Source organism: Callorhinus ursinus, unplaced genomic scaffold (genome assembly GCF_003265705.2).
Source record: "Callorhinus ursinus isolate GAN/ISIS: 27379988/994484 unplaced genomic scaffold, GSC_fseal_2.0 scaffold44, whole genome shotgun sequence".
Taxonomy (NCBI): Eukaryota; Metazoa; Chordata; class Mammalia; order Carnivora; family Otariidae; genus Callorhinus; species Callorhinus ursinus.
Genome location: NW_027397106.1, coordinates 1,664,643 through 1,689,988, shown reverse-complemented (window position 1 = coordinate 1,689,988; position 25,346 = coordinate 1,664,643). Strand labels below are relative to the sequence as shown.

Here is a 25,346-nt window from a genome sequence, read left to right as displayed (position 1 = left end):
CCCAACCCCCGCTCCTCGCCCCGACCCTATAGGTCTCTAATGATGAGCTAAGTAGTTGCTCATTATGCAGCACCCTAATCTGCCCCATCCCAATCTGGACCAGGGACCAGGGATTCTGGCTGTCGATCCCGCTTTAGGAATGGCCAGGGGGTTGGTAAGAAGCCTGAAGTGCCCAGCCTTCTGGTTCACCCTTGCCTGATTAGGACTTTCCCTCCTCTTGGGCCTCCCCACTACCCATTCTTCTCAGCATCCTTCACTCCACCCTGTCTGGACCATTCTTTTATTGTCCCAGTGTTCACGTAAGCATTTGTCCCAGACATCCTCAGATCCCCAGGGTCCTTTAGCTCCTTCATCTTGGGAGGGCCTAAGAATGAAGGAGGAGGCAAATCTCTCGTGGAGTGATCTGTGGCCAGTGGTTTTGGATGAGAAATCCTGGTTTGGGGAGGATATGGGAGGGACCCATGTACCCTGCCTTACAACAGAAAGAGGGCCAGGTGTCTGCTCCTTGCAGGAAAGGGGTCCAGACACAGGCTGTGGAGGCAGCTGTGGCCGCCTTCTGGGAGTGGCATCTCTCTGCTCTTTTCTGCCTCTCCCCTCCCCTGCTGTAGCAACAATGCCCCAGCTTTCCCAGGCCCCCACCTTCCGGCAACCCCCTCCCCCAACTCCTGGAGCCTAGTGATTGGCGGCTGCCTGCTGCAGGGCCGGCTGGCTTTATAGCTTTGCGGCAGCTGAGGAGAAAGCAAGGCCAGAGACAGAAAAATGGAAACCGACCAAGAAATGGAGAACGATGAAAGAGTCAAAGAGAGGAAGACAGAAATAGAGGCAGAGGGACCTCAGGAATAACAGGCACTCTAAATCTAAATGATGAGAGGGACAGACTGAAGCAGAGATGGACACAAAATTATAGAGATGCTGATAAAAGATGAAGAAAATGTGATAAGGATGGGGAAAAAAGGAGAGAAAAAGCAGACAGAAAATGTTTGGATAAGTCCTGAGAGTAGGAATGTGCTGGGCTTTCCAGGTGGGCAGGAATTTCTTGGTAGTTTGTAGAGGGTGGGATGGGCATCTAGGGACTCCCAGAAATTCTGTGATACCGAAGATGCTCTCCAGCTTGCAACTAATCCAGTTCTCCCCACACTTGTGCTTCAACTCATCCATTCTAGCCTTTTCCATGGCCACAGTCTCCTGAAATTTTTAAAAATATTTTATTTATTTAAGAAAGAGAGAGAGAATAGAGGGAGAGGGAGAAGCAGACTCCCTGCTGAGCAGAGAGCCCGAGGTGGGGCTCCATTCTAGGACCCTGAGATCATGACCTGAGCCAAAGGCAGCTGCTTAACCGACTGAGCCACCCAGGCACCCCTGACGTTTTAAGGTTATATCAGAAATGCCCTCCTTAAGGATGACCCGTGACCTAGTGTGGAATAATCTTGTACTATTTTCCACGAAATGGATGGGAAAACTGAGCTCTGACACTTGGGAGGGAGGGATTTGAATATTAGAGCTATCTTTTTGTTGTCCACGGATTAGCTTATAAGGTTGTTGACCCTCTCATGGCACTTCAGTTGGCGCATGCCACATTTACCTTATGTTACAGTTATTCTTCCGTATATCCTTTTGGCTAATATATAAGCTCTTTAACAGCAAGATCTGTGCCTGCCCTTCTTTGTGGCTCCCACAGTGCCTTGTTCTTATTTATTGAGTGAACCAATGAATGGCCCCTGGAGATGTTTAAGCAGAGGTTGGATGACTACCAATGAGGGATATAGTCCAGGGAATTTCTGTACCGAGTGAGAAGTTGGAAATATATCTCTAAGTGCCCTTTTGGTTTTGAGGGCCTATCAGTCCCCATATATGAACCTGAGTTTGCTCTGTTTCTCCAAATATGCAGGCATAAGACACAAAACAGAAACCCCCGAATTATAAAGTACCTACTGTGTGCCTGGCTCTGTGCAAGGCATTTTACACATTTGATCTCATATCATCATCACGATAACCTTTCCGGAGAGAGTTATCCACATTTTGCAGATAAGGGCTCAGAGAGATGGAGTGTTTTGTTCCAGGTCACATGGTTAAGAAGTATGACAAATTAAATCTGGAGACCTCTGACACCTATTTGATTGCCACAACACCATGGTTCCACCAATCTGGGAGATTTCCAGTTTTAGAAAAGCATGGGAGTTGAGAAATAGGGGAGACAGAGGAGGGAAGATATAGCTTCTAAATTTAGGGTTAGGAGAGAGATTCTGGATTCTAACCCTGGGGAAAAAAAATCCACTTTCGTGAGCTAGAATAGGACATTTCTACTCTCACCTGATTATCAATAGACCTGGAGAAAGAAAAAAATATGAGAGACCGGGACTGGCAACCTGGAGATAGGGTACTAAGCACGGGGATCTCTTGCCCTAGGTTATGGCCTTGGTAGCATAGGGCAGAGCGGTGCATCTATTACGCAGTCTTGGAAATTTCAGGCATGTATCTTCCTGCTAGGAGGGATGCTGGGATTCTAGGGGAGTCCAGGTTGTGGGGATCCCATTCTGGGGCAGGGCTTTGGTTAGCACTGTGAAGGAGAAATTTAATACACAGTTTTAAATTTGTAATTTTAAGTTTTCTATTAGCTACATTAAAAAAAGTAAAAAGAACCAGGTGAGGGTTGCCTGGCTGGCTCAGTTGGGAGAGGATGCAGCTCTTCATCTTGGGGTTGTAAGTTCGAGCCCTACGTTGGGCATAGAGATTCCTTAAAAATAAAATCTTTAAAAAAAAAGAACCGGGTAAAACTAACATTAACACCATATTTTATTTAACCCAATATATCCAAATTATTATCATTTAAACAATCAATATAAAATTATTTTAAATTCTCTCTCTTTTTTTTTTGTACAAAGTCTTGAAATTCCCAACATTTCAATTTGGATTAGCCACAGTTCAAGTGTTCAGTAGTCACAGGGGCTGGTGGCTAGCATAGTGGACAGGGCAGGCTTAGAGTGTGCCTCACGCCTGACTAGTCAGAAGCAGTAGGCATTCTTTGATGTTGGATCCAGACATCTTGGTTCCTGCCCTTGATTTTTCTGACACCTTGACTCAGGAGTCCTTGTTTTTATATGCGTCTGGAGACATATTCCCAATTCCCATGGGTCAGAATTGTGTATCTATTACAGGTTCTGTGAAGTCTGGCAGCACAATAAGCTCCAGCTGCAACACTTTCCTCAAGCTCCTCTTGCCAGGCCACCAGCAACCTCCAGGCTGCCAATCCAGTGGTTTCCAGGAGTCGTTTCCTTGACCTCTCTGCTTTCTCTGACTGATCCTTCCCAGTCTTCTCCGAGACTTCGAGTTGTCCAAATTTCCCTTTCATGTGGATGGTCATGTGGGTTCTGCCCTTGGCCCTCTTACCCTCTCCCTCTACATGCAGGGACACCTGGGTGATCTTTCTTCTCTCTCATCACCTTTACTTTCAAGGATCTTAAGTCTCTGTCTTCAGTTCCAAACTCTCTTGCTGGGCCCATCTTACATTTGTCTGAGCTCCAGACTTACGTTTATCTATCCAACTGCCTACTGGATCTCTCTCTCCTTTGGAAGATCCCAAACACATTGGAAATTCAACAAGTCAAAATTGCACCAGTCATATTTTCCCTCCATATATTTCTCCGTTTATACAATTTATTTGGTGAATGGCATTGCTGGTTATCTGGTCATTGAAATGAGAAACTGGGGATCAACCTGACTCCTTCTGTTCACTTCCCATTATCTAATTATCACCAAGTCCCATTAATTCTGCGTCTTCAAGAATTCTGCCTTTTTTTCTTGACACTGCTTCAGTTTAGTGCTCACCATTTTCTTAAAAAAGATTTTATTTATTTATTTGAGAGAGAGAGAATGAGAGATAGCACGAGAGGGAAGAGGGTCAGAGGGAGAAGCAGACTCCCTGCTAAGCAGGGAGCCCGATGCGGGACTTGATCCCAGGACTCCAGGATCATGACCTGAGCCAGAGGCAGTCGCTTAACCAACTGAGCCACCCAGGTGCCCCAGTGCTCACCATTTTTGCCTGGGTTATTACGATGGGTTCCTAACTGGTTTCTGTGGACTTTTCATCATCTGTCAATAGAGTGTAAGCTTCATATGGGCAGGCATTCTTATGTTTTGTTCGTGCTGTTTCCCAGCGTCTAGAACAGCACCTGCCACATAGTAGGCACTCAATGAATATTTGTTGAGTGAACGTTTGAGTATAGATCTCCCAGTCTAGGGGCGCCTGGGTGGCTCAGTCGTTAAGCATCTGCCTTCGGCTCAGGTCATGATCCCAGGGTCCTGGGATCGAGCCCCACATTGGGCTCCCTGTTCTGCGGGAAGCCTGTTTCTCCCTCTCCCACTCCCCCTGCTTGTGTTCCCTCTCTCGCTGTTTCTCTCTCTGTCAAATAAATAAATAAAATCTTAAAAAAAAAAAGATCTCCCAGTCCATCTTTCCAGCCTCATTTCATAGTCTACGACCTTCACTCAGCAGCCCTACCTGAGTGTTTAAGCTTCTGAGCCAGTTATGTCTTTGCACATTCTGTTCCTTCTGTCTCTTTAAGATTGAGCTTCTACATCTTCACCCATGGTAAGCTTTGTCTCCCCCAGTTTTGGTTGATTATCCTTCCTCTGTGGGCCCAGAGCCTATCTCTAAAGTAGTGCTTATCTTGCTTTCCTGTTTTTGTTGCTTTATGTTGACCAGAAGCTGTTCGAGGGCAGTTTTTGACTGTTTTTGACCGTTCCATCTCTACTCCCTGCACCTGACCCATAATGAGCACTCCATAAGGTTCTCTGAATTAATGCATGACGTATCTCTGTCCCAAATGACATCACATTTTACTCTTTTAGGCTACACAGGGCACTTCAACAGTATTGGTAATGTTTTTCTAAAGCTGGTTAGTGAGTCCAATGACGTTCACTTTATTATTCTTCATCCCTTCTATGTGGACACATATATCCTTTTGTATATACGAAATATTTTAGTAAAATAATTAAAAAATTTATTTTTGGAAGGACTGGCCCTATGTGCTGGTCTCCGTACTGGACTTCAGGAACCTGAGATGTACAAACACAGAACCTACCCTCAAGCTGCTTAGAGTCGAGAGAAGGAAGACCTGTAAGCATGCTGTGGTGTATTTTTGCGAAGGGTTGTATGTAGCACCTCAGGGGGTAAAACTGAGAAAAGTCGAGTAGGAATTCATGGAGGAGGTGTCCTGTGAGTTGTGAGGAAACCGTGTGCTCAGAGGCCTGCAAAAATGGTGGAGTGGTTGTGTGACACCGGAGTCCAGGGTTCCTTAAGGTAGGATGGGAAATGGAGAGGCAGGTTGGAGTGGGATGGTGGAGACCCTGACTGACACACTAAGTGATTTGCACTTCAGTTCCCTTAGGTCCCAGGCAGCCACTGAGGTTCTGTAAGCGGGGAATGATGTTTGGATTCGTTCTCTTCCATCAATGACTGACACCACGGTTCCTATCTGCTGCTACTTGTCTGACTTTTCCTTTCACACTTGTGCCTGGAGCCCATTCAGATCCAACAGTTTCTGCATGGATGCTGGCAGGCAGGGCGGAAGAAACAATCCATTCCGGAAGGGAAACAAGTAGAAAGGCCAAGTTGCCAAATACCACACAGAGAGTAGATGAGAATGACCCCTGTAATGTTCTGGAGGTGGGGAAGAACACCTATGCTGCATCCCTCAGAAGTGCTTTTAGCCCAGCAGCCTGTGTCAATGGCCTTGTGCAGCTACCCATGTGGCTCCTGGGGGTGGGGGGCGGTGTGTGTGGCATGGCAGGGGCTGTGGGGTGGGGGCAGGGGCTCTGGGTCCCCGTTTCTGTCTCTCCCTTCCTCCCCTTTTGCACTAGGTGGGGCACCCTTCTGGAAGCCAGGATGTCTGGGTTCCAGATTCTTTCCTCCCCAACCTCCCCCAGACATAAATCACAAGTGATTTCATTAAATGCACCTCCTGCTGGGGATGTTGGCTCATAATTCCTCTCTGATTAACCCCCACTACCCCGGCAAGTTTATAGGCCAAGCGAGGGGAGGGGTAAGGGGGAGGGAAAAAGCAGGGATGGGGGAATCCTAGGCGGGTGATGGATGCCTCTGTCAGCCCAGCTCGTATTTATTAATAGTCTTAATACGGGAAGCAATAAAGGAAGAGAGGGATTCTATTAATTAAATCATTGTTATAATTAACTTTCATTAAAGGAGGATCAATAAAGAGGAGTTGAGATGGAGAGAGGAGAGATCCATTATCTCTAATTTCCTTGGAAGGGATTCAGGGAATGAGATGGGGTTGCTAGGAGACAGCGACGGGAGGGAAGAAGGAAGGATGGAAGATGTCATCCAGGTGGGGCTGGAAGGGGGGTGCATTGGGGGGATTTCAGGTGGGTGCAGAGAGAGATTGGTGCAGGTTGCCCGCCCAGAGGCCCTGAAGGGAAAGGAAGGTGGCTGCTAAGGGAGATATTGGGATGGGGAACAAGGGGGCTGTAGGCACGGCTTGTGCTGGGCATTGCCGAGAGCCTTGGTGAGCACGCAGGTCCTTAATAAATGCTTTACGATGCCGTGTGTGTCTAGCCTGTGAAGCTGGTTAGAGTGGATGAATGTGTTTTTGTGACCGTGGAGTCAGAGGGTGCATACGTGTACGTGAGATGGCAACAGAGGGAGAGAAGGAGGCAGGGATGGAAGGAATATCAAATAGGCTTTAGAGGTATGCGGTTTAGGGCATTTTTTTACTAAGTGGCTTCTCAATGGTGTGAACTCCTGACGGAGTAATGCCTGTCTCTGGCCCATGGTACAGTGATGGCTGCTATGGGGGGTGGGGTGAAGGCCTGAGAAGTGGAAACTTCCCCTGCCTTCTGAGACATGTATCTGGGCCCAGAACTCTGGTTCCCACCCCAGGACTGAAATCCTGAGCAGGGCCCACAATGACCCATCAATCTGCTGCCCACCGCTCCCCACAACGGCAGTCTTCTCCAAGCCAGGCCCCCACCCCCCCAACCTGAGACACAGCTCCCTCCCTCCTCCTCTGCCCACCAGGAGGCACAATGTGGAAATGCTACGCAGGTACTGGCCCCAACAAGGCAGGGAGGAGTCCCCTCCCTCCCTCTCCCCTCCACTATGGTTTAGGAGCCAGGTATCCGGACCTTCATTGCTCTAGTCACACCTCATGATAAGAACACATTTTATTAGAATTGTTATACATATCATATAAATATATTTGTCCAAACTACAGATTGAGGGAGGGATAAAGAGGGAAAGCTCTTATTGCTGTGGGGGAACCTGGAGAGGGAGGAAGGGGTGAGAAATGGGGACACCTGGGACCATCTGTTCCCCTCATCCCTCACAGAAGGCACAAATGCATTCTTTCTTTCCATGTGAGGACACTGGGGGAGGGAGGGCAGGGAAGGGCAGGAGATAGAGAACAGAAAACCTCAAAAATACAAAAGAAACCTCCAAACTTCATACCTAATGGTGTGGAAAAGGCTGGGGCAGGGTGCAGAAGGCAATGGGGTGGGGTTGGAGGACGGAAGGAACCACTGAAGCTCAGAACTGAAAGAGACCTGAAGAGGCCATGGTGTCCACGCTGCTGCCTCGATGCAGGCCCCCGAGAAAACTCAGGTAAACCAACACAGACCCCGAATAAGAGACGGTGGGGTGCCCCAGGAATTGGCTTTGGGGCAGCAGAAAGTACGTGTGAATCTGCGTGCATATGTGTGTGTGTGTGCGTGTGCATGTGTGTGCGCGGGCGTGTGCGTGGGGGTGGCTGGTGTCAGTGACAGAAGCAACCAGGGTGAGGAGGGGGTGATCCTATTCCCCCTGGGGAAGGTCTCCTCCATCCTGGTTCCTCCAAAACCGCTTTCAGGGGGGTAAAGTCAGCCACTGTTTCTAAGAAGGGGCCCTGCCTGGACAAAAGAGCCAGGCGGGAGAGGATGAAGGTGAGAGCTTGGGATGAACACAGTTCAGGGAGTGGTTCTCAGGGAACAGAGTATCATGGAGCCCAGGGTGGCAGAGAAGGCATGAGACCTAAGTGTATGTGTGTGCGTGAGTGTGTGTCTGTGTGTAAGTGTATCTGGGCATGTCCTGGGGCGGGGGGAGAGATCACTCAAAGGTAAAGGGGTCCTGGGTGCTGAAAAAGAAGTGTCCATCCATATGGTCCTCCAGGGCATCCTTATCACTCTCGGCTGGGAAGCGCTCCTTACAAATGGGGCACTCTTTCCACGGGGGGGTGGCGGGGCCCCCAGTGCTGGCCTCTGACAAGGGACCCACCGCAAAGCCACTGAAGGACACAGAAGGAAAGGAGAGGGTCAGTGGGCTCCGATGCCCTCTCGCCTTGTGGACCTCAGGGAGAGGGACCCACGCACCCGGGCTCCCAGGGGCCCCTGTTCCTCGTGCAGCTCCTTGGTGGCCCTCTCTCCTCACCTCACCCATAGCATCTTTCTCCCCACACTACTGGAGCTTGGTTTCCTGGCTCTCCATGTCCTCTCTTCTTTAGTGCCTGCTGTAGTGCACAGCCCCTCCCCCAACCCCCTGCTCTCCTCCCTCCATCTCTGTCTGCTGCCTAATGAGGCTGAAAATGAGTCTGACATCGTCCTTCATCTTCCTGCTACAGCTGAGAAGGATGACAGCATCACCCCTCCCTGCCCTGAGCCCATCTCACATGGAGGCAAAGCCAGGGGCTAAATGATAAAATCTCTCTTCCCCCTGCCTTCCCCTCTTGACCTGCGAAAGGTAAGGGAAGGCCGAAGGGGCAATCTGATACCGGAACCCCCGCCCCTGCAGCTGCATCGCCCAGAGGGTTTCCCGGCAGAGTCAGGGAAGAGGGACATCTCAGAGCTGGCCAGATGGACGCTGGATCCCAGTCTTCTCTCTGATCCCATCCCTGGGGGCATCGGTCACCTCCCATCCTGCCCAGATGGAGCTTAGGTACCTACCTGGTGGTTGGGGAAGGGAAAGGGGCAGGAGAGAGGGGATGCAGGGCAATTTGGGCTCCACGGAAGATGGTGCTAGAACAACACAGAAGCCAGTTAAAGGCAGGGTCTCTGAGTGCACAGTGCACTGATAAGACGGGGGCAGGAATTACCTGAAGGCACGTGGGATTCGGAGTGGTGGGTGATTTTCTGTGTCACCCATACCTATGTCTCCTTTCCTTGGCCAGGGACAAGAAGAGGGAGCTTGGGCGAAGGGCATGGGGACCATTCACCCAGATGCCCTTTCCACTGGCATCCTCCCACCTCCCTCCTCGTCTCCCCCTTCTGCGCTCACCTGGCCATGTCATAGAAGGCACTGCCCAGCTCAGGAAGCAGCAGATTGGCCTCCTCACCCCCACTCTGAACAGCTGCCATGAGCACTGACTTCTCATCTTCGGCCTCCTGGGCACCGAAGAGATAGGTAGGGTTGGGTTTTGGGGTAGTGAGTGTCCCAAGACAGGGGAGCAGCCCACTGGAGCAGGTAAGGGAAGAGCAGTCTAGGCCCAGACGGTAGACAGTGGGCTGCAGTAGGAGTGAGGCAAGACAGGAGTTTTGATGGGGGCTGGTGGGTAAGAAGAGAAGTGTGGGGTGCAGGGGGTGGCAGCAGTGAGGCTATTGGGTTGGGGTGGATTTGAGGGTGTTGTCTGTTGGATGGCCTGGAAGAGAGGCTGGGCCTGCCTCCTCTCCCCCAAGGGAAAAAGAGAGCCCTGTTGGGCTAAGACTTCCTGCTCCAGAGGCTGGGCCACATGGGTACGGCCCTAGCCACCCCTTCCTCCCCGCACTGCTCACCGAGTCAGAGCTGCTGTCCTCAGCGTGCCCTGAGAGGTGGGGGGCAATGGGAGCCGGCTGGCTGATGACAACCAGGGGAGAAGCCTCTCGTGGCCCAGCAGGAGAGGAGCCTGAGTCTCCCCGCTCACACAGGCCATAGGGAGGGCGCCTCATGTCTTCCGGGGACTCATCCTCTGAGTCTGTCAGAGCCGCTGGGCAGCCTGTTGGTGAGGGAGAGGGTAGAGAAGGATGTGTCGTTAGAGGCCTGGCTGGGCTGTCTCCTTCGGATGAGGGATATGGTTAAACTGGACAGGGGGCCAGAGTCCAGCAAGGGAAAAGGCAAGACACAGAAGGTGGAGGCAGCTCCCAGAGGGGTCGCATGCAGCGCTCCCCAACAGGGAAATGGGGGGGGCGGGGAAGTAGTGTCACAAGATTGGTGGTTACAGACTCAGCCCTGCAGCCGCCTCCTCGTCCTCTGTGGCAGCGCCCTCACTCCACTTCTCGTCTGCCACCTTCTCCAAGCGGGCCTCCAGCTTTCTCATGTACTCCAGCAGTTCCTGGCGTTGGGAACAGAGAGGCAGGAGAGGCTGGAAAGATGCCCACCCCGCTGCCCTGCAGAGTCCTCCCTGGCACCCAAGACGAACTCCGAGCTCCTCAGGATCAGGTGCCTTCCCTAACGTGGGGGGCAGCTCAAAGTAGAGCCTCACTCTTCCCCCCCAGGAGCCCTCCTTCACCCCCTACATCCCCCGCCCCTGCAGTACTCTCCTGTCAAGTCGGCCAATGAGAGGAGCCATGGTCCCATTTTTAGCCTCTGGGCCCTCTTAAAGATAACAGTTTCTAAGCCAAGAGATGGCAAGAAGATACGAAGTTCGAGCCCTCAAGTCCTCAATTCTGGCATCCAGGGAGCCTGAGTCATGGGTTCTCACCTGCTTCTCCTCCTGCAACTGTTCCTTTTCCTTCTGGAGCACACGCAGGGCTGACCGCAGCTCTGTCAGTTCCCGCTTGCTCTCTGACAGCTGCACCTGAGGGAATGTGGAGCCTAGAATGTACCTCCAAGAACCCAGGCTCCGCGACCTGGACCCACCACCCTAGAACCATGTCTCTCTGTGCCTTTGTCCTTCTCTTGTCCCAACACACACAGGGGAAGCCCCAACACTCTTCTTCCATGAGTCCCTTGTCTTGATCACAGGAGATAGTCGCCTGAGTCCCAGGCTCTGCTTCTTGAGTGTGGGCCTGGGTGACTGCCTCTGGGCTGGGGTGCAGAGGCCCTGGTTGTAGCAGGGGCACTCCATAATTGTCCTAAGTCATCCCTGAGAGGCCCAGGATATGTGTCTGGAGAACAGAAGGGGACACTGTTCGTTTCAAACTGATGAGCTGTGGGACGAGTGCTAGTAAGAGGCCACTCAACATGGAAGTGAGCACCCAGCACTTCTGAGCCCACACCCACGACGGCAAGAAGGGGCACTGCTGCTGCAGGAGGCCACGGGACCGGACTCACGGGTGGCTGCACGCCTCACCAGGCTCGTATCCTTTTCCCGGGCCAGTTCAGTCTTGAACACTTGGTTCTGGGTCTTCTCCTCCTGAACTGCCTTTTCCAGTCGAAGTATCTCTGCACTCAGCTTCAGGATCTTGTCTTTCTCGGCCTGCGACATGGCCAAAAAGGAACATGGGAGGGGAAAGGTGAAGGAAAAGGGATGCCACTGGCAACAGCTCCATCCCTCACGGTGTCCTGTCCTTTAGTTAAATGAGTATTTGGGGAGCAATTTCCCCTTCTTGGCTTCCTCATTCCCTATACTTCTCACTGAAGGAAGGGACATGCCAGCAAGGTGCCTCGCTGATCAGGAATGGGCATTACTGATGGGGCCCGGTGCCTAGGGCAGTAAATGTTTCTGAATCAAGATGGTAACCAAGGAAGGTGCTACAAAGATCAGGACTGGGACACTCTGCTTAGAGACGACGGGTCATCTCTGGACAGTGAACTGTACCTCCCTCGGGGCCCCTCCCCATCCCTGAGTCCTCTAAGGTCCTCATCCCTTTTGGTCCTCCAAGGGGATGTGGCCACATGGGAGGTGGGGGCAGTGGCCGTGAGCTGGCCAGGTCCCCCCATCCCTCTACCTCCACACTCTGCAGCAGCCCTGCCCGCTCCTTGCTCCACTGGCTTTTTTCCTCCTTCAAGTGCAGGCTGAGCTCAGCCAGCCTGCCATTGACTCCAGCCACTTCCAGGCGGCTGCGGTGGAGCTCTGCCATGGTGCGGTCCCTGGCTCCCGCTGCGCTGGCAAGCTCCTCCCCGAGAAGGGCGGCTTTCTGCTGGCTCGAGGCTGCAAGCTCCTGGGCTCCTCGAAGCTGCTCCCTCAGGGGCTCCAGCTCAGCCTCAGAAGACAGGAGGAGATGGAGTTAGGGCTCCCAGTGAGTCACTCGTGAACCAGGCTCCCTGCTACCCACCACTGCATCAGGACTCAAGATTTGCACTGCTCGATCTTTAGCCCTGTCTTTTCCCCAATTTACTATAGTGAGCCCTTGGAACTTTCTCTACTTCCTGTTGCCTAGGGGCTTCACTCACCACACGCTGCTGGGCCTGGCCTAGGGTGTCCTTCATCTGGGCCACCTTGTCCTTGAGTCGCTGGGCCTGAGCACCCTGTTCCTCCTGCCGGCCCTTCGCTTCCTGCAGCTCCAAATTTAAGCGATGGTTTTCTTGTTGTGCCATTTGGAGCTCAGCCTGATGGGAGGTGGTGAATACGTAAGGAAAGGGGTATATGTAGTATCTGGGGTGGCTGGGGGGTGAACCACTGTGATGAGAGAGGTCATGGTTCTGCTTCCCAGATTTAACACAAACCCAAGCATTCAGCTCTTGTCAGCCCTTCTTGGGGTCTCAGCTCAAAGCCACTCAGTCCTGAACATCCGGTCTCCGGCTCCCAACATGAGGTACCAGCATCACAGCCTGGGCAGGGTCTTACACGGATCTAGGTATCCCGTTACCATTTCTGCTTCTCTGCTCTTCTTTTTATTTATTTTTAAGTGATTTTTTTTCATTTATTTCAGAGAGACAGAGAGAGAGCGCGCGTGCGCACGCACACATACAAGCACAAGTGGATAGGGAGAAGCAGACTCCCCACTGAGCAGAGAGCCCAATGCAGTGCTCGATCCCAGGACCCCAGGATCACGACCTGAGCCAAAGGCAGACTCTCAACTGACGGAGCCACCCAGGCACCCATCTGCTCTTCCTTTTAGATCAAAACTCAGTCTGGATGTCCCATAGGGCTCTCAAACTCAGCATATTCTACCTCCCACTCCACTCCTTTCCACTCTTATTTCCACCCATGGTACTAACTACTTCCCAAGTCACTCAGGCTGGATCCGTTGGTGCCATGCCTGCTTGGTTCTGTTCTTTCCTTAGTGACCCACAGAAAAGCCTTTGGTCTCTCCATCCTCCATCTTGTTCACAGCCATTTTCTCTCTTCCACTATCGTTGCAACCACGTTAGCTCAGGCCCTGGTCATTTCTTACTTGGATTATTGCATAATCCCATAACTAGTTCATTTCCCACAAGGAGATCACATGAATCTTCTTTAAGTACCATTTCTTAAGTACATCTCACCCCCCTGAAAATCACTGACGCCTCTCACTGCTTACAGAATAAAGACTAAACTCCAGGTCCTCTCCAATCTGACCTAGGCCTTACCTCAAACTCTTCACCCACACATTCAATTGCCCTGAGTGTTCTGGGGCTCTCAACCTTTGCTCGCATCTTTCTCTGTTTCCAGTACGGCCTCCCTCTCATCTCTGTCTACTTAAATTCTTCCTACTCCTCACTGCTAAGCAAATGGTTTTCAAATCATCTTCCACAGAAGCCTAGGGTTTGGAGGAAGCCATTTAGAGGTTCTGCAAATATGTGATTTAAGCTTCTTCTAAATTATATAAAGAATATGAAAAAAAAAACCCCACACAGAATCACAAGTTAACACAACAGTCTCAATCCACCGACATATGCTTCTAGGTTAATTCATTTTTGTGCAAACCTCAGAATAAAGTATCTATTGGATCTTCTATTGAACTGAAAAGCAAACTGAGATGGCCAGGTGGATAGTTTAACAATGGCTGTCACTCTTACCTACTTGTGTGTGAGACTCAAAGTGTTCTCAGTACTGTACAACCAAAACATGATACAGAACTATATTAGCTGCTGAGGCTGACAGAACAGTTATCTATAACCTCTGATTTCAAGGTCTGACATCCATCAGGATTACCTGATTACTTTCGTTACCTTATAAGTCAACACTGAATATTTGAATTTATAAAAATTTATAGTAATAAAATATTGCTTTTATCTATTCAGTGAGGTTCCACATAGGATGTAGAACTTTACTGGGGGGTGGGGAGGAAAGCTAAAAAAGTTGGAAAATACTAGGCTAGTTTATTCCACCCTTTTTTTTTTAAACTAAGCTCTATGCTCAAAGTGGGGCTTGGACTCACGACCCTGAGATCAAGAGTCATATGCTCTGCCGACTGAGCCAGCCAGGCACTCCTATGCCCTGCTTTTTATTTTTTAAAGATTTTATTTGAGAGAGAGGGAGAGAGAGCATGAGCGGGGTGAGGGCAGAGGGAGAAGTAGACTCCCCGCTGAGCAGGGAGCCCGACATGGGGCTTGATCCAGGACTCTGGGATCATTACCTGAGTGGAAGGCCGGCCCCTAAGTAACTGAGCCACCCAAGTGCCCGCCTTTTTAAAGGCCCTTTCCTTTTTTTCAAGATTTCATTTATTTATTTGACAGAGAGAGACACAGCAAGAGCGGGAACACAAGCAGGGGGAGTGGGAGAGGGAGAAGCAGGCCTCCTGCTGAGCAGGGAACCCGACTCGGGGCTCGATCCCAGAACCCTGGGATCATGACCTGAGCCGAAGGCAGATGTTTAACAACTGAGCCACCCAGGTGCCCCTAAAAGCCCTTTCTAATGACCCTAACAACATGTGCTCTCACCCACCTCTGTGAAGCATCAATTTATTTATTTATTCATTCATTCATTCATTTATTTATTTAATTTATTAAGTAGGCTCCTCGCTGGGACTTGAACTCACAACCCTGAGATTAAGACCTGAGCTGAGATCAATAGTCAGATGCTTAACCGACTGAGCCACCCAGGCGCCGCACCAGAACACTTTATTCTTCTTCCCTGGTGATGCTTACTATATTCCACTTTGACTAATCCTGATTCGGGTATACATTTTATGCTTCCTACGAGAGTGCATACAATGTTCTCTTTACGTTTGTATCCCCTTTGCTGGCTAGCACTCAGAACTTAATTAATAAACACTGGATGAACAATTCAGAAAGCGAACTGACTCTGAGCCCTTACCTCACTTTGCTCCTTATCTGCTTGCACTTCTTTCAGTTGCCCGAGGAGCTTCTCTTGTTCCCGAGTCAGGGCCTTCACTGTGTCTCTCACCCTGTGTGTGGGGAGATGGAACGTCAGATGACCACCCGGTCACCAGAGAAGAAATGACGGGCTCAGACTTCTGTCTTGAGCTCTTCTACTGGTGCTCCTCTATGCCCAGACCTCCATTTGTCTTTGGGATGTTCAAATCCCCAGACCAAACGTGATCCTGTTGTAAGCCCTGAGTACCCAAGATTCCTGGTTCTAGAGCACAATCTAGAAATAAAGTTTTTCTTTTCTCTTTATGTATCATTTTAAGGAATATTCTGCTGGTGGCTTTCTAGTTGTTTTTGTTCCATCAAGAGACCAGAACTGAGTCTCTTTTTAGACAAGGGACAGCTGTGATTGATTATAAACTTTGGATCTAGATCAGAAGTTGGCAGACTTTTCTGTAAAGGGCCTGACAGTAAAGACTTTAGGCTCTGCAGGCCATGAGAATTCTGTGGCAACTACTCAACTCTGCCATTGTAGTGTGAAAGCAGCCCCAGACAACATGTACATGACTAGCAGGGCTGTCCCAATAAACCTTTTTATTTATGAATGCTGAACTCTGAATTTCGTATCTTCCTTTTCATATCTTCTATTTTTTTTTTTTTAAAGATTTTATTTATTTACTTGTCAGAGAGAGAGAGAGAGAGCATGCACACAAGCAGGGGAAGTAGCAGGCAGAGGGAGAAGCAGGTTCTCTGCTGAGTAAGAAGCCCGATGCGGGGCTCGATCCTAGGACCCCGGGATCATGACTTGAGCCGAAGGCAGACACTTAACCTACTGAGCCACCCAGGAGTCCCTCTTCTTTTGATTTTAACCATTAATTAATTGTCAAAACCATTCTTACCTCACGGGCTGTACAAAAACAGGTGGCAAGGCTACATTTAGCACACGGGCCATAGTTTACTGACCCTGGTCTAAACAGTCCCTAATCTTTTCCAGATGCTCAGTCTGATCTCTGCTTTTTTTTTCTTTTTTTTTAAGCCATTTTATTAATTTATTTGAGAGAGTGACAGTGAGTTAGAGAACACAAGCAGGGGGAGCAGCAGAGGAAGAGGGAGAAGCAGGCTCCCCAGTGAGCAGGAAGCATGATGTGGGGCTCGATCCCAGGACCCCGGGATCATGACCTGAGCCGAAGGCAGACACATAACCGACTGAGCCAACCAGGCACCCCTGATCGCTGCTTTTTCTATTCTATGATTTAAAACCTAGACATTTGGTATCTCCCTAGGGCAAGACCAACATATTCTGCACTGAAGAAGACTTAGGGAGTAACTCATGTTTTACTCTGGGCCTTGGATAATATGCCTCTTTCCTTTAAGAAGTTTAAAAAAAATATATATAAGATCTACCAGTGCTGAATGAAAGAGACTTAATTGTGTGATGTGATGAAAGAAACAACTAATGTGTTTCTCCTGGTGAAAATCTGAAGGACAGGCATGGGAAGTGGTCAATATTTGTGCTATTTGGTAGAAATAATAGTTGTCTGGTAGAAGAAAGAAATTCATTCTGTGCGGTTCCAGAGGTCTAAACCAGGACCAAGGGAGGAAAGTTATAGGAGGGAGTTATAGGAAGGACAGTTTGGTTCAATCCAAGAGATACAAAACTGACAGTTGTCCGATATTGAAAGAGGCTGCCTTCTGAAGTAGTGACCCTCTCAAATGCCCTATATTCTTCCCAGTGCTAAAATTCTATGACTTATGCCTTTTTTCAGAGGAGAGATTCCATAACATTCTGGATCACCAGTTCAAACATTTCCTAACAGTGAGAATGGAGTCTAGTCTTTTTTTCTTTTTTTAAATTTATTTTTATTTTCTATTACTTTTTTAATATAGTTTTTTCTTTTTTTTAAGATTTTTATTTATTTATTTATTGAGAGAAAGAGTGCTCGCGTATGTGCATGCTCGCCCAAGCAGGGGCCGGTGGGGTGGAGGGTGGTGGTGGGGGAGGGAGAATCTCAAGCAGACTCCGGGCTGAGTGTGGCTCCTGACATGGGGTTTGATCTCACAACCCTGAGATCATGACCTGAGCTGAAACCAAGAGTTGGATGCTTGACTGACGGAGCCACCCAGGTGCCCCCCCCTTCTTTTTTTAAGAAGATTTTTAAGTAATCTCTACGCCCAACGAGAGGCTCAAACTCACAACCCTGAGATCAAGAGTCACCCACTCTACTGACTGAGCCAGCCACGTGCCCCTCTAATCTTCTTTGCTGTGGTAAAGAATAGATAGAAAGATGGATTTCATTCTGAAATCCATCCTCTCTTTTTTTTTTTTAAGATTTTATTTATTTATTTGAGAGAGAGAATGAGATAGAGAGAGAGAGAGCCTGAGAGGGGGGAGGGTCAGAGGGAGAAGCAGACTCCTTGCTGAGCAGGGAGCCTGATGCGGGACTCGATCCCGGGACTCCAGGATCATGACCTGAGCCGAAGGCAGTCGCTTAACCAACTGAGCCACCCAGGCGCCCTGAAATCCATCCTCTCTTATCTAGTATTGACTGTTCTATCCATTCTCTTCTTCCAAATCCTCCACTCCCCGCTCCTGTACCGTAAGTAGTAACTGTGATGACTTCTGAAGGTGAGGAATACAGAACAGGCTCAGGAAAGGTGGAAGGGAGCTAGGCAGGAAAAGATTTCCCCAGTAAGTGGGATAACCACATGAGACAGCAGGTTCCCCTGCCTGAAACGAGAGGCTGGAGTTTGGGGTGACAGGAAATGAAAGGAAGTAACGGGGGCAGAGGAGGTCCTCTCACCTATCCAGCTCCACCTCCTTTGTCAGCACCTTCTCACTGATGGTCTGGATGTCATCTTCCAGCTCCAGGATGCGTGCCACATGGTCTCCCTGTTGCTGGCTCAGGATGTCCCTCTCTTCTATGAGCTCCCCGTGTGACTGGGAAAGCCCCTGGAATTAAGGTTATCCCAGAATAATGAAGTTGAGACTCGTCTCTCAAAGAACAGAACAAGGGCTTAGGAGGAGCATACCAGAATTTGACTGTTATCAACCCCCCATCACCCTGTCACCTTCCTTGAGAAAGAAACTGCAAGAGAACATTCTCTTGCTGGTGAATATGGCCACCTTCACCCTACCTCAGCACTCCTGTGTGCAAAGAACTGAGTCTTATATACTTTATGTTTGCAATGTGTCTCCTGTCATCTCAAGCTTAATCCCACTTGTTACTCCCTAAAGCTATTTTTTTTGATGCCAGAACCATCTTAAAAGCCCGCTAATGTCTCTCCTTTTCCATCTTCACTGGGTTAGATTTTGGACTCTGGGTGAGCAGCCAGGCCCCGTCTCCCCCCTGGCCCAACTCCCACCTTGTACTGCTCCATCAGCTCTGCGTGCTCCTGCCTGGCAGTCTCCAGAGCCGTCTCGAGATCCTGTACTTGACTCCTCAGCTCTGTCACCTGTCCCTCCAGCTGCAGCTTCAGCTGCATCAGGTCATTCCTCTCTTGCTGGCTCTCGTCCAGCTGGTTCTACAGGGGGCAGGATGAAAAGGGGGTTGTGCTTGTGAAAGCCCCGTCCCCATCACTCTGCAGATGCATTCGGGGCTGGGAAGTTGCATCAGTACAAGCTATAAAGAGGTGAGTAAGGGGAGGCTTGGGGTGTTACTGCATCCTGCCCACCACCAGTCAGACACACCAGCTCCCGACCTCCTTGGAAGAAGTCTCTCTCAATCCATGCAGACAGAAGGGATGGCTCCCTGAATTTTTCCTTATCTATTCTGGAACCAGACGGATGTAGGTTTACAATTTCTACCAGCTATGTCACTTTGAATAAGTTACTTAACTTCTCTGAGTCTTTGTCCTCATTTGTAAAGTGATCTCTTAGTGTAGATTGTTGAAAGGTAATTGTAATAAGAATAACGAATGTAAAAACAGACATGGAAGACATCCAGATGGTCAAAACACACATGAAAAGATGCTCAACATCACTCATCATCAGGGACTGCAAATCAAAACCATGATACCACCTCACACCTGTCAGAATGGCTAAAATCAAAAACACAAGAAACAACAAGTGTTGACAAGGATGTGGACAAAAACGAACTGTTGCACTGCTGGTGAGAGTATAACCTGGTGCAGCCACTCTGGAAAATGGAGGTTTCTCAAAAGTTAAAAATAGAACTACTCTATGATGCAGTAATCGCACTCCTAGGTATTTACCCAAAAAGTATGAAAGCACTAATTCAAAGGGATACGTGCACCCCTAAGTTTATAGCAGCATTATTTACAATAGCTAAACTATGAAAGCAGCCCAAATGTCCATCGACTGAGGAATGGATAATGAAGATGTGTGTGTGTGTGTGTGTGTGTGTGTGTACACATACACAATACTCTCGGCCTTAAGAAAGACCGAGGTCTTGCCACTTGCAATGACATGGATGGAGCTAGAGAGTATAATGCCAAGTGAAAAAGGTCAGTCAGAGAAAGACAAATACCATATGATGCCACTCATATGTGGAATTTAAGAAACAAAACAAACGAACCTAGGGAAAAAAATAAGAAAGAAAGAAACCAAGAAACAGACTCTTCATAGTTAACTATAGAGAATAAACTGCTGGTTACCAGAGGGGAGGTGCGTGGGGGTGGGAGAAATAGGTGATGGGGATTAAGAGCACACTTGTCATACTGAGCACTGAGTAATGTATGGAACTGCTGAATCACTGTACTGTACACTCTTGTACACCTGAAACTAATATAACACTGTATGTTAACTACCCTGGAATTAGAATAAAAAAAAACAGAACATGGGGTAGGAGCTCACACATGTCTGACTTATGCAAGATACAAACATCTTCCTATTCTTGTGTTGATTCCGTGTGTTTAGAGGGTTCTAGAAGGCAAGAATTTACTTCAGTCACAGACAAGCTACTCATTCTCACCTCCTGAGCCTTCCTCAAGTCTGTCCTCTTGTCTAGGGAGTGTCCTTCTTCCCCACCTGTCCCTGTCCCTTCTCTTCCTTCAGGAAGAGAACCAACATCTACCCTCACTCTCTAATTCTTCTCAGTTTGGTCTATTGGTCCAATGGGAAAAGAATATAAGCCACATATATAGTTTTTAAGTTTTCCACTAGATACTTCATGTATCTTTTTTTTTTTTTAAGATTTTATTTCTTTATTTGACAGAGAGAGACACAGCGAGAGAGGGAACACAAGCAGGGGGAGTGGGAGAGGGAGAAGCAGGCTTCCCGCTGAGCAGGGAGCCTGATGCGGGGCTCGATCCCAGGACCCTGGGATCATGACCTGAGCCGAAGGCAGACGCCCAACGACTGAGCCACCCAGGCGCCCCTCCAGTAGATACTTCAAAAAAGTAACAAGAAACAGGTGAAATTCACTTTAATGATATTTTGTCTAACCCAGTCTATCTAAAATATTGTCATTTCAACATGCAATCAATATACAGAAATTATTAAGCTCTTTTACTTTTTTAAATACGAAGTCTCTAAAATCCTTTATGTACTTTACATCTCAATTTGGACTAGTCATATTTCAAGTGCTCACAAGCCTCCGATACTGTCTGGGGCCCTAACTATCTGCTCTCATTCCTCACCTGTCCTGGACGTGGGTCTCATCCTCCTCTTCCTCTGAACCTTCCTTCCTTGGAGTGGCCTCCCTCCACCCTTTAGATCTTCCTCTAGGGCCTAGGACAGGATGTAGCACTTGGGAGGAATGCTCGAAAAGTACTCATGTAATCTTGAGTGACAGTGGCCTGTGGGTGGCTTGCTTTCCTGCCCTACATGTTTGTGTCTACATTAGAATGACACTTTCTTAATGACAAGATTGTGTAACTCCCAGTGAGGGCTTCGGTTGAGGCCACAGCCCAGGGGAGGGTAAAGTAAGGAGTCCTTGCCATGCTGCCCACCCACTCCCCTGCCCAGAAGCAGCTCTGTTGCTCTGTTCTCACCTGCAGCACGGTGGCCTTGGGGACAACCAGTAGGATGTCAGAGCCACCATCAGTCTCCTCCAGGGTCACCAGTTCATCCATGGGCCTTGGCTCTCGGAACTGGAAAGGGGGGCTCTGCCCACACACCCGGCCCTGGCGGTTCACATATCGGAACTGGTAGAGCTGGGCTCCAGGTTTGGGCAGGTAGCTGGCTGTGGGAAGAAGAATGGACCCAGGACCCGAATATGATCCCAGGCCCTCAAGTGCTTGACAGGTCTCCCTTCCCCTGGATGTGTCTTATCACCTACTGCCCTTGGCTCCGGCCTCTTGTTCCCTGTTCCATCTACTGTTTGCTTTCCACCTCCCACAAGCTATTTCCATTCCCTGGGGTACTCTTGTCCACCTCCCACAAGCTATTTCCATTCCCTGGGGTACTCTTGTCCCTCCTTTCTGCCTAGGCCTGTCCTTCCTCTCTTTCCCAAACCTACCTTCCATAATAATAATGACAATAATAATAATAATAATAATGATGATGCTAGTTACCACTTACTGAGTGCCCACCCTGTGCCAAGCATGATGCTAACCCTCTACCTGTATCACTTTAAACCTTCATATTGTACCTATAAGCCATGCATCCCCTTTTACTGTTAAGATAATAGACACAGAGAGATTAAGTAATTTGTCCAAGGTCAAACAGCCTGTAAGTATTAGAGTTGAGATTTGAACCCAGGTCTTCGGAATCTCACGACCACCTTCTCAATCTATGACACCACCTTTCCCTCTTCCCTACCCCTCGTTCCCTAAGAGGACTTCCTTTTTTTTTTTGTTTTGGTAGAAGGCAGGATTTGTGGCCCTCTACAGTTCCTTCCATCTCTAAGTCCCTGATTCTATAATAATCCCATGATTCTATGTCCTTTGAGCCCTGTTGGATATAGTTCTTATTTTATTTATTTGCACTATTTTTCTTTGTCGTCTGTGCCTTTTGTTTCTGAGCCCACTGTCCTCCTCTAAACCTCTATCCCCTGGCTCCGCCGTCTTGGACCTTCCATCCTCCCTTGTACCTTGGAACTGGACGCTGGCGTGGACAGGGGAGCCATCAGCCGCACTTTCAGGCACTGAAGACCATACAAACGTGTGGTAATCCCGAACACAGGCAGCCTCCACCTGTGAAGGCCCATGGTGGGAGCGGGAGGGGGGGGTATGGTGATGCAACTATAAGCTATGGATGGCAGGAAGGGTTGAGGGACTGAACGGGGGACAGGAAGCTGTTACAGGGGCAAGGATGATGAGAGACAGGGAATGAGGAGGGATACTTTGTGGCAGGAAAGAGCAAGGTTAACACGGTGAGAAGATGAGCTCTGCTTATACCGATGGGCCTCTGTTATCTGTGACATCTTTTCCCTTCTTTTCTATCAACATGAGGTTGAGAATCCAAGGACTAAGTCATTCCCCTTATTCCAACCAACCCATGGCCCATAAGTCTGAGCCAAAAGGGGGTTCAGGGATACCTTGAAGATGCCAATCCAGTCGCTGGCACTGGGCATGGTGCCTGGGGGAAGGGTATAGTGACATTCCACCTTGGTGTTGGGGATGTAGGTCCGGGCTACATTCAGAAAGTTGACTCCACATCGGGAAGGTGCCCGGCTTAGTGATGATTCTTCCATTCTGCCCTCACGATATCTGCCCTCCTATGAAATAAAGGGTTAATATGCTAAAAATCTCTCCAATCCATCTCTTCTTTCCTCCAACTCCATTCCCACCCACTCACAGCTCCTGTCACTACACCTGGAGGTGAAGGCATGTCTCGTTTCCAGCCCCTGCGGGTTATAGGACCCTTTGGAGGTACCATTTTTAGTCTCCAGAACATAGGTCTGGCCTTCTGAGTCAGTCCCCATCCTGTCTCACACTGTACCTTTTCTGAGTCATAGACTCTTCCTAGAGTTAACATCTCTCTCATTTCTGCTCCCTTTTCACAGCCTCATTGACCAAGTCTCAGTATCCCAGGCTCTACCCTGAGTCCCTCTTTTTCCACCTCTTAACATCCTGAGCATTCCAAATTCTTCAGCCTCCACCTCCTCATCCCATCCCCCATATCTTTTGGCTCAAAATCCAACTGAGGTGTGGGGCACCCTCCTTCTGAGCAGGTCTCCTTGCCCACTCCAGCTGTACCCAGGATGACTTATGACACCTGAAAACAGCAACTAATCTCTGAAAGTAATGACTGAGCCTTCAGAGCTGGAAAGGGCGGGGGGACCAACAGCTCAATCCTCAGGCCCCCGAGGTCTCAGTTTTCTCCTCTCTCAGAGTTGTCCACCCCCATGAATTTTAAAAAAAGCTTCTGCTCTCATTCAAGAGACAAAGGGAAAGGGAGGATAGAGGGAAAGACAGGTTTTGTCTCTCCACTTCATTACTCCAGGAAGTCAAGAATTCTGGAGGCGGCTGCTTCAAGGGTGGAGTGAAACACTCAGCAGGAACGTGGTGGTGTGGGGAGATGGAATGTGGGAGCCTGGAGCCAGGAAAGCCCCACCCCCGAGTAGGGGATAGACTGGAAGGTGGGAAGTAAGGGGCCCTGAGAAGGGGAAATATATATATGATGTTGAGAGAAGGGAGAGAGAATTCAAACAGAACCTAACATTCTTTTCTTCAGATCTTGCCAGGAGCAGAACTAGAATACTACTGGTTTGACTACATTAGTTAACCCAGTTCTAGTATTTTCCTTTCCATTTTCTCTCTGCCCCCTTCGGCCTCGATTCCAAGTGCCTGGATGGGGAGCTGGAGGCAGGCTGTAATATGGGACTGAGAGGAAGAGGTGTTCCAAGTTAGGTGGGCACTATGGGGATAGGGTGAGGAACAACAACAATAATCAACAGAACTCCTCAGCCTAAGGCTGTGAGATGGCTCTCGTCATCACTCCACTCGAGCCCACTAATCTTCATCCTATGTCAACTGCAGAGGACAGCGTCCAATCAGCCATCACTAGTCATGTGCACACCCCTAAACATCACAAACCCACGCCAGGCTGAAGTCTGGGGCTAGGAACTTTAAAAAAAACAACAACAGAAATTCAGTAGAGAAGGAAAAGTTAGCTAGCTCTCCAAAAGGAAAGCATATCCTCCCTCCAAAATAAGGACTGGATTCAGGACAAGAGGTTTCTTTGGGGTTTCATCTCTGAACAATCCCTAGTTAAAACCAGTGCATGTTTTCTCCAAATACAATTCTTCTGGGTTTCTAAGTAGGGATGAGTTGTCTCCAAAGATCTAAGCCTGGGGAACCCCAAATATGCCCCACAAAGAAAATCCGTAACAGCTGGAAACATTCACCAAACCTGAAACAAAGCTCTGGGCACTTCAAGTGTATTAGTGTAGCTAGATTCAAGTGTTCGAGGGGGGAGGGGAAGAGTCCCATTCCCCCAACTCTGTAGGGCTCTAGAGTTCCTTAACATTCTACCACTTGGAAGGTTCCCCCCCCCCCCCGGCCCCCAACGATTTAGCGTAGTAAAGGCCTTTGGATTGGGGCGGGAGGGTAAGGACAAAGGGAAGGTTTGTGAGGGTCAAGTCTTGCCTGGGAGAGAATGAGTAAATATTTCAGCTTCTCCCAACTACTTTAACCGTAACAAGCTTTTAGAGAAGGACTAAGGGGAAGGTGAGAACAGTGAGGGGGCACTCTCCTGATCCAGGCCCCCTTGAGACCCAGAACTCTTAAAAACAGTAGGGGTTGCTTCTCCAGTACGGAAAGTATTAAAACCCAAGCGCTCCTGCATCTCCCTTCTACAGTTCCCTTAGATTATCCTTTCACAGACTGGAAAGTGGGGTGACCCCCGCATCAGATCGCCCCCAAATTAGGCCAAGTTTCTTACCCCACACACGGATCAGCTGTTCCCTCACCTTCCACCAACAACAAAAACAGCACTCCGACTCCTGGAGGGGAGGGAGAAGAGTGGACGTGAGGACTTCTGGGGTTTGTGGTTTCTCCGCCCTCTTTGGTCGGCGAGCTGGCTTGGATCTGGGACTACGCATCCCAGGAAGCTGTGCGTGAGGAGGGCGGAGCAGAGGGCGGCCGTGGCGGCGGCCTCCTCGCGGCATCTTGGGAGGCGTAGTTCTCACTTCTATGACTGTAAACGAGGGTGTGGCCACCAAAGGACTTCACGGCCCATGATTCCTTAGGAGGGGGCCGGCTGTATTAGTGGTGACTGCTGGTTTGTAACGTGCGTGGTGGGTGGGACGGTAGGGAGGAGTTAGGGCCCTAACGCCTCCTGCGTAATGCCTTACGGGGTTGCTGAGCGTGTTGAGTTGCCTCTTCTCGTTTGCTTTTCACAACAGGT

At 49.2% G+C, this 25,346-nt stretch overlaps 1 protein-coding gene across 2 annotated transcripts; it reads right to left on the bottom strand.

Annotated features, from left to right (window-relative positions):
- Positions 1 to 7,161: 7,161 nt before the first annotated feature.
- CALCOCO1 (calcium binding and coiled-coil domain 1) lies at positions 7,162 to 25,013 on the bottom strand. 2 transcript variants are annotated; one of them, XM_025883085.2, is made up of 15 exons: positions 24,882 to 25,013; positions 22,534 to 22,713; positions 22,087 to 22,189; positions 21,047 to 21,237; positions 18,458 to 18,616; positions 17,896 to 18,044; positions 15,081 to 15,171; positions 12,293 to 12,448; positions 11,848 to 12,102; positions 11,250 to 11,375; positions 10,659 to 10,754; positions 10,181 to 10,289; positions 9,754 to 9,953; positions 9,260 to 9,366; positions 7,162 to 8,273 (listed from the first exon to the last, which is right to left on the bottom strand). In XM_025883085.2, exons 2-15 carry the CDS (start codon positions 22,687 to 22,689, stop codon positions 8,096 to 8,098), a joined length of 2,076 nt encoding a protein of 691 aa, XP_025738870.1. In that variant the 5' UTR covers positions 22,690 to 22,713; positions 24,882 to 25,013; the 3' UTR covers positions 7,162 to 8,095. The 2 variants fall into 2 exon arrangements, with proteins under 2 accessions (XP_025738870.1, XP_073738005.1); XM_073881904.1 differs by lacking the exon at positions 11,848 to 12,102.
- Between the last annotated feature and the right edge of the window lie 333 nt (positions 25,014 to 25,346).

Excerpts from the sequence above, each read along its gene's own strand:
- CALCOCO1 (XM_025883085.2), bottom strand. The coding sequence starts at position 22,689 with ATGGAAGAATCATCACTAAGCCGGGCACCTTCCCGATGTGGAGTCAAC. Across the intron at positions 15,172-17,895 it reads AAGGAGGTGGAGCTGGATAG|GGTGAGAGACACAGTGAAGG; the intron begins GTGAGAGGACCT and ends CCCCACACACAG. Across the intron at positions 12,103-12,292 it reads GCCAGGCCCAGCAGCGTGTG|GCTGAGCTGGAGCCCCTGAG; the intron begins GTGAGTGAAGCC and ends CTGTCTTCTGAG.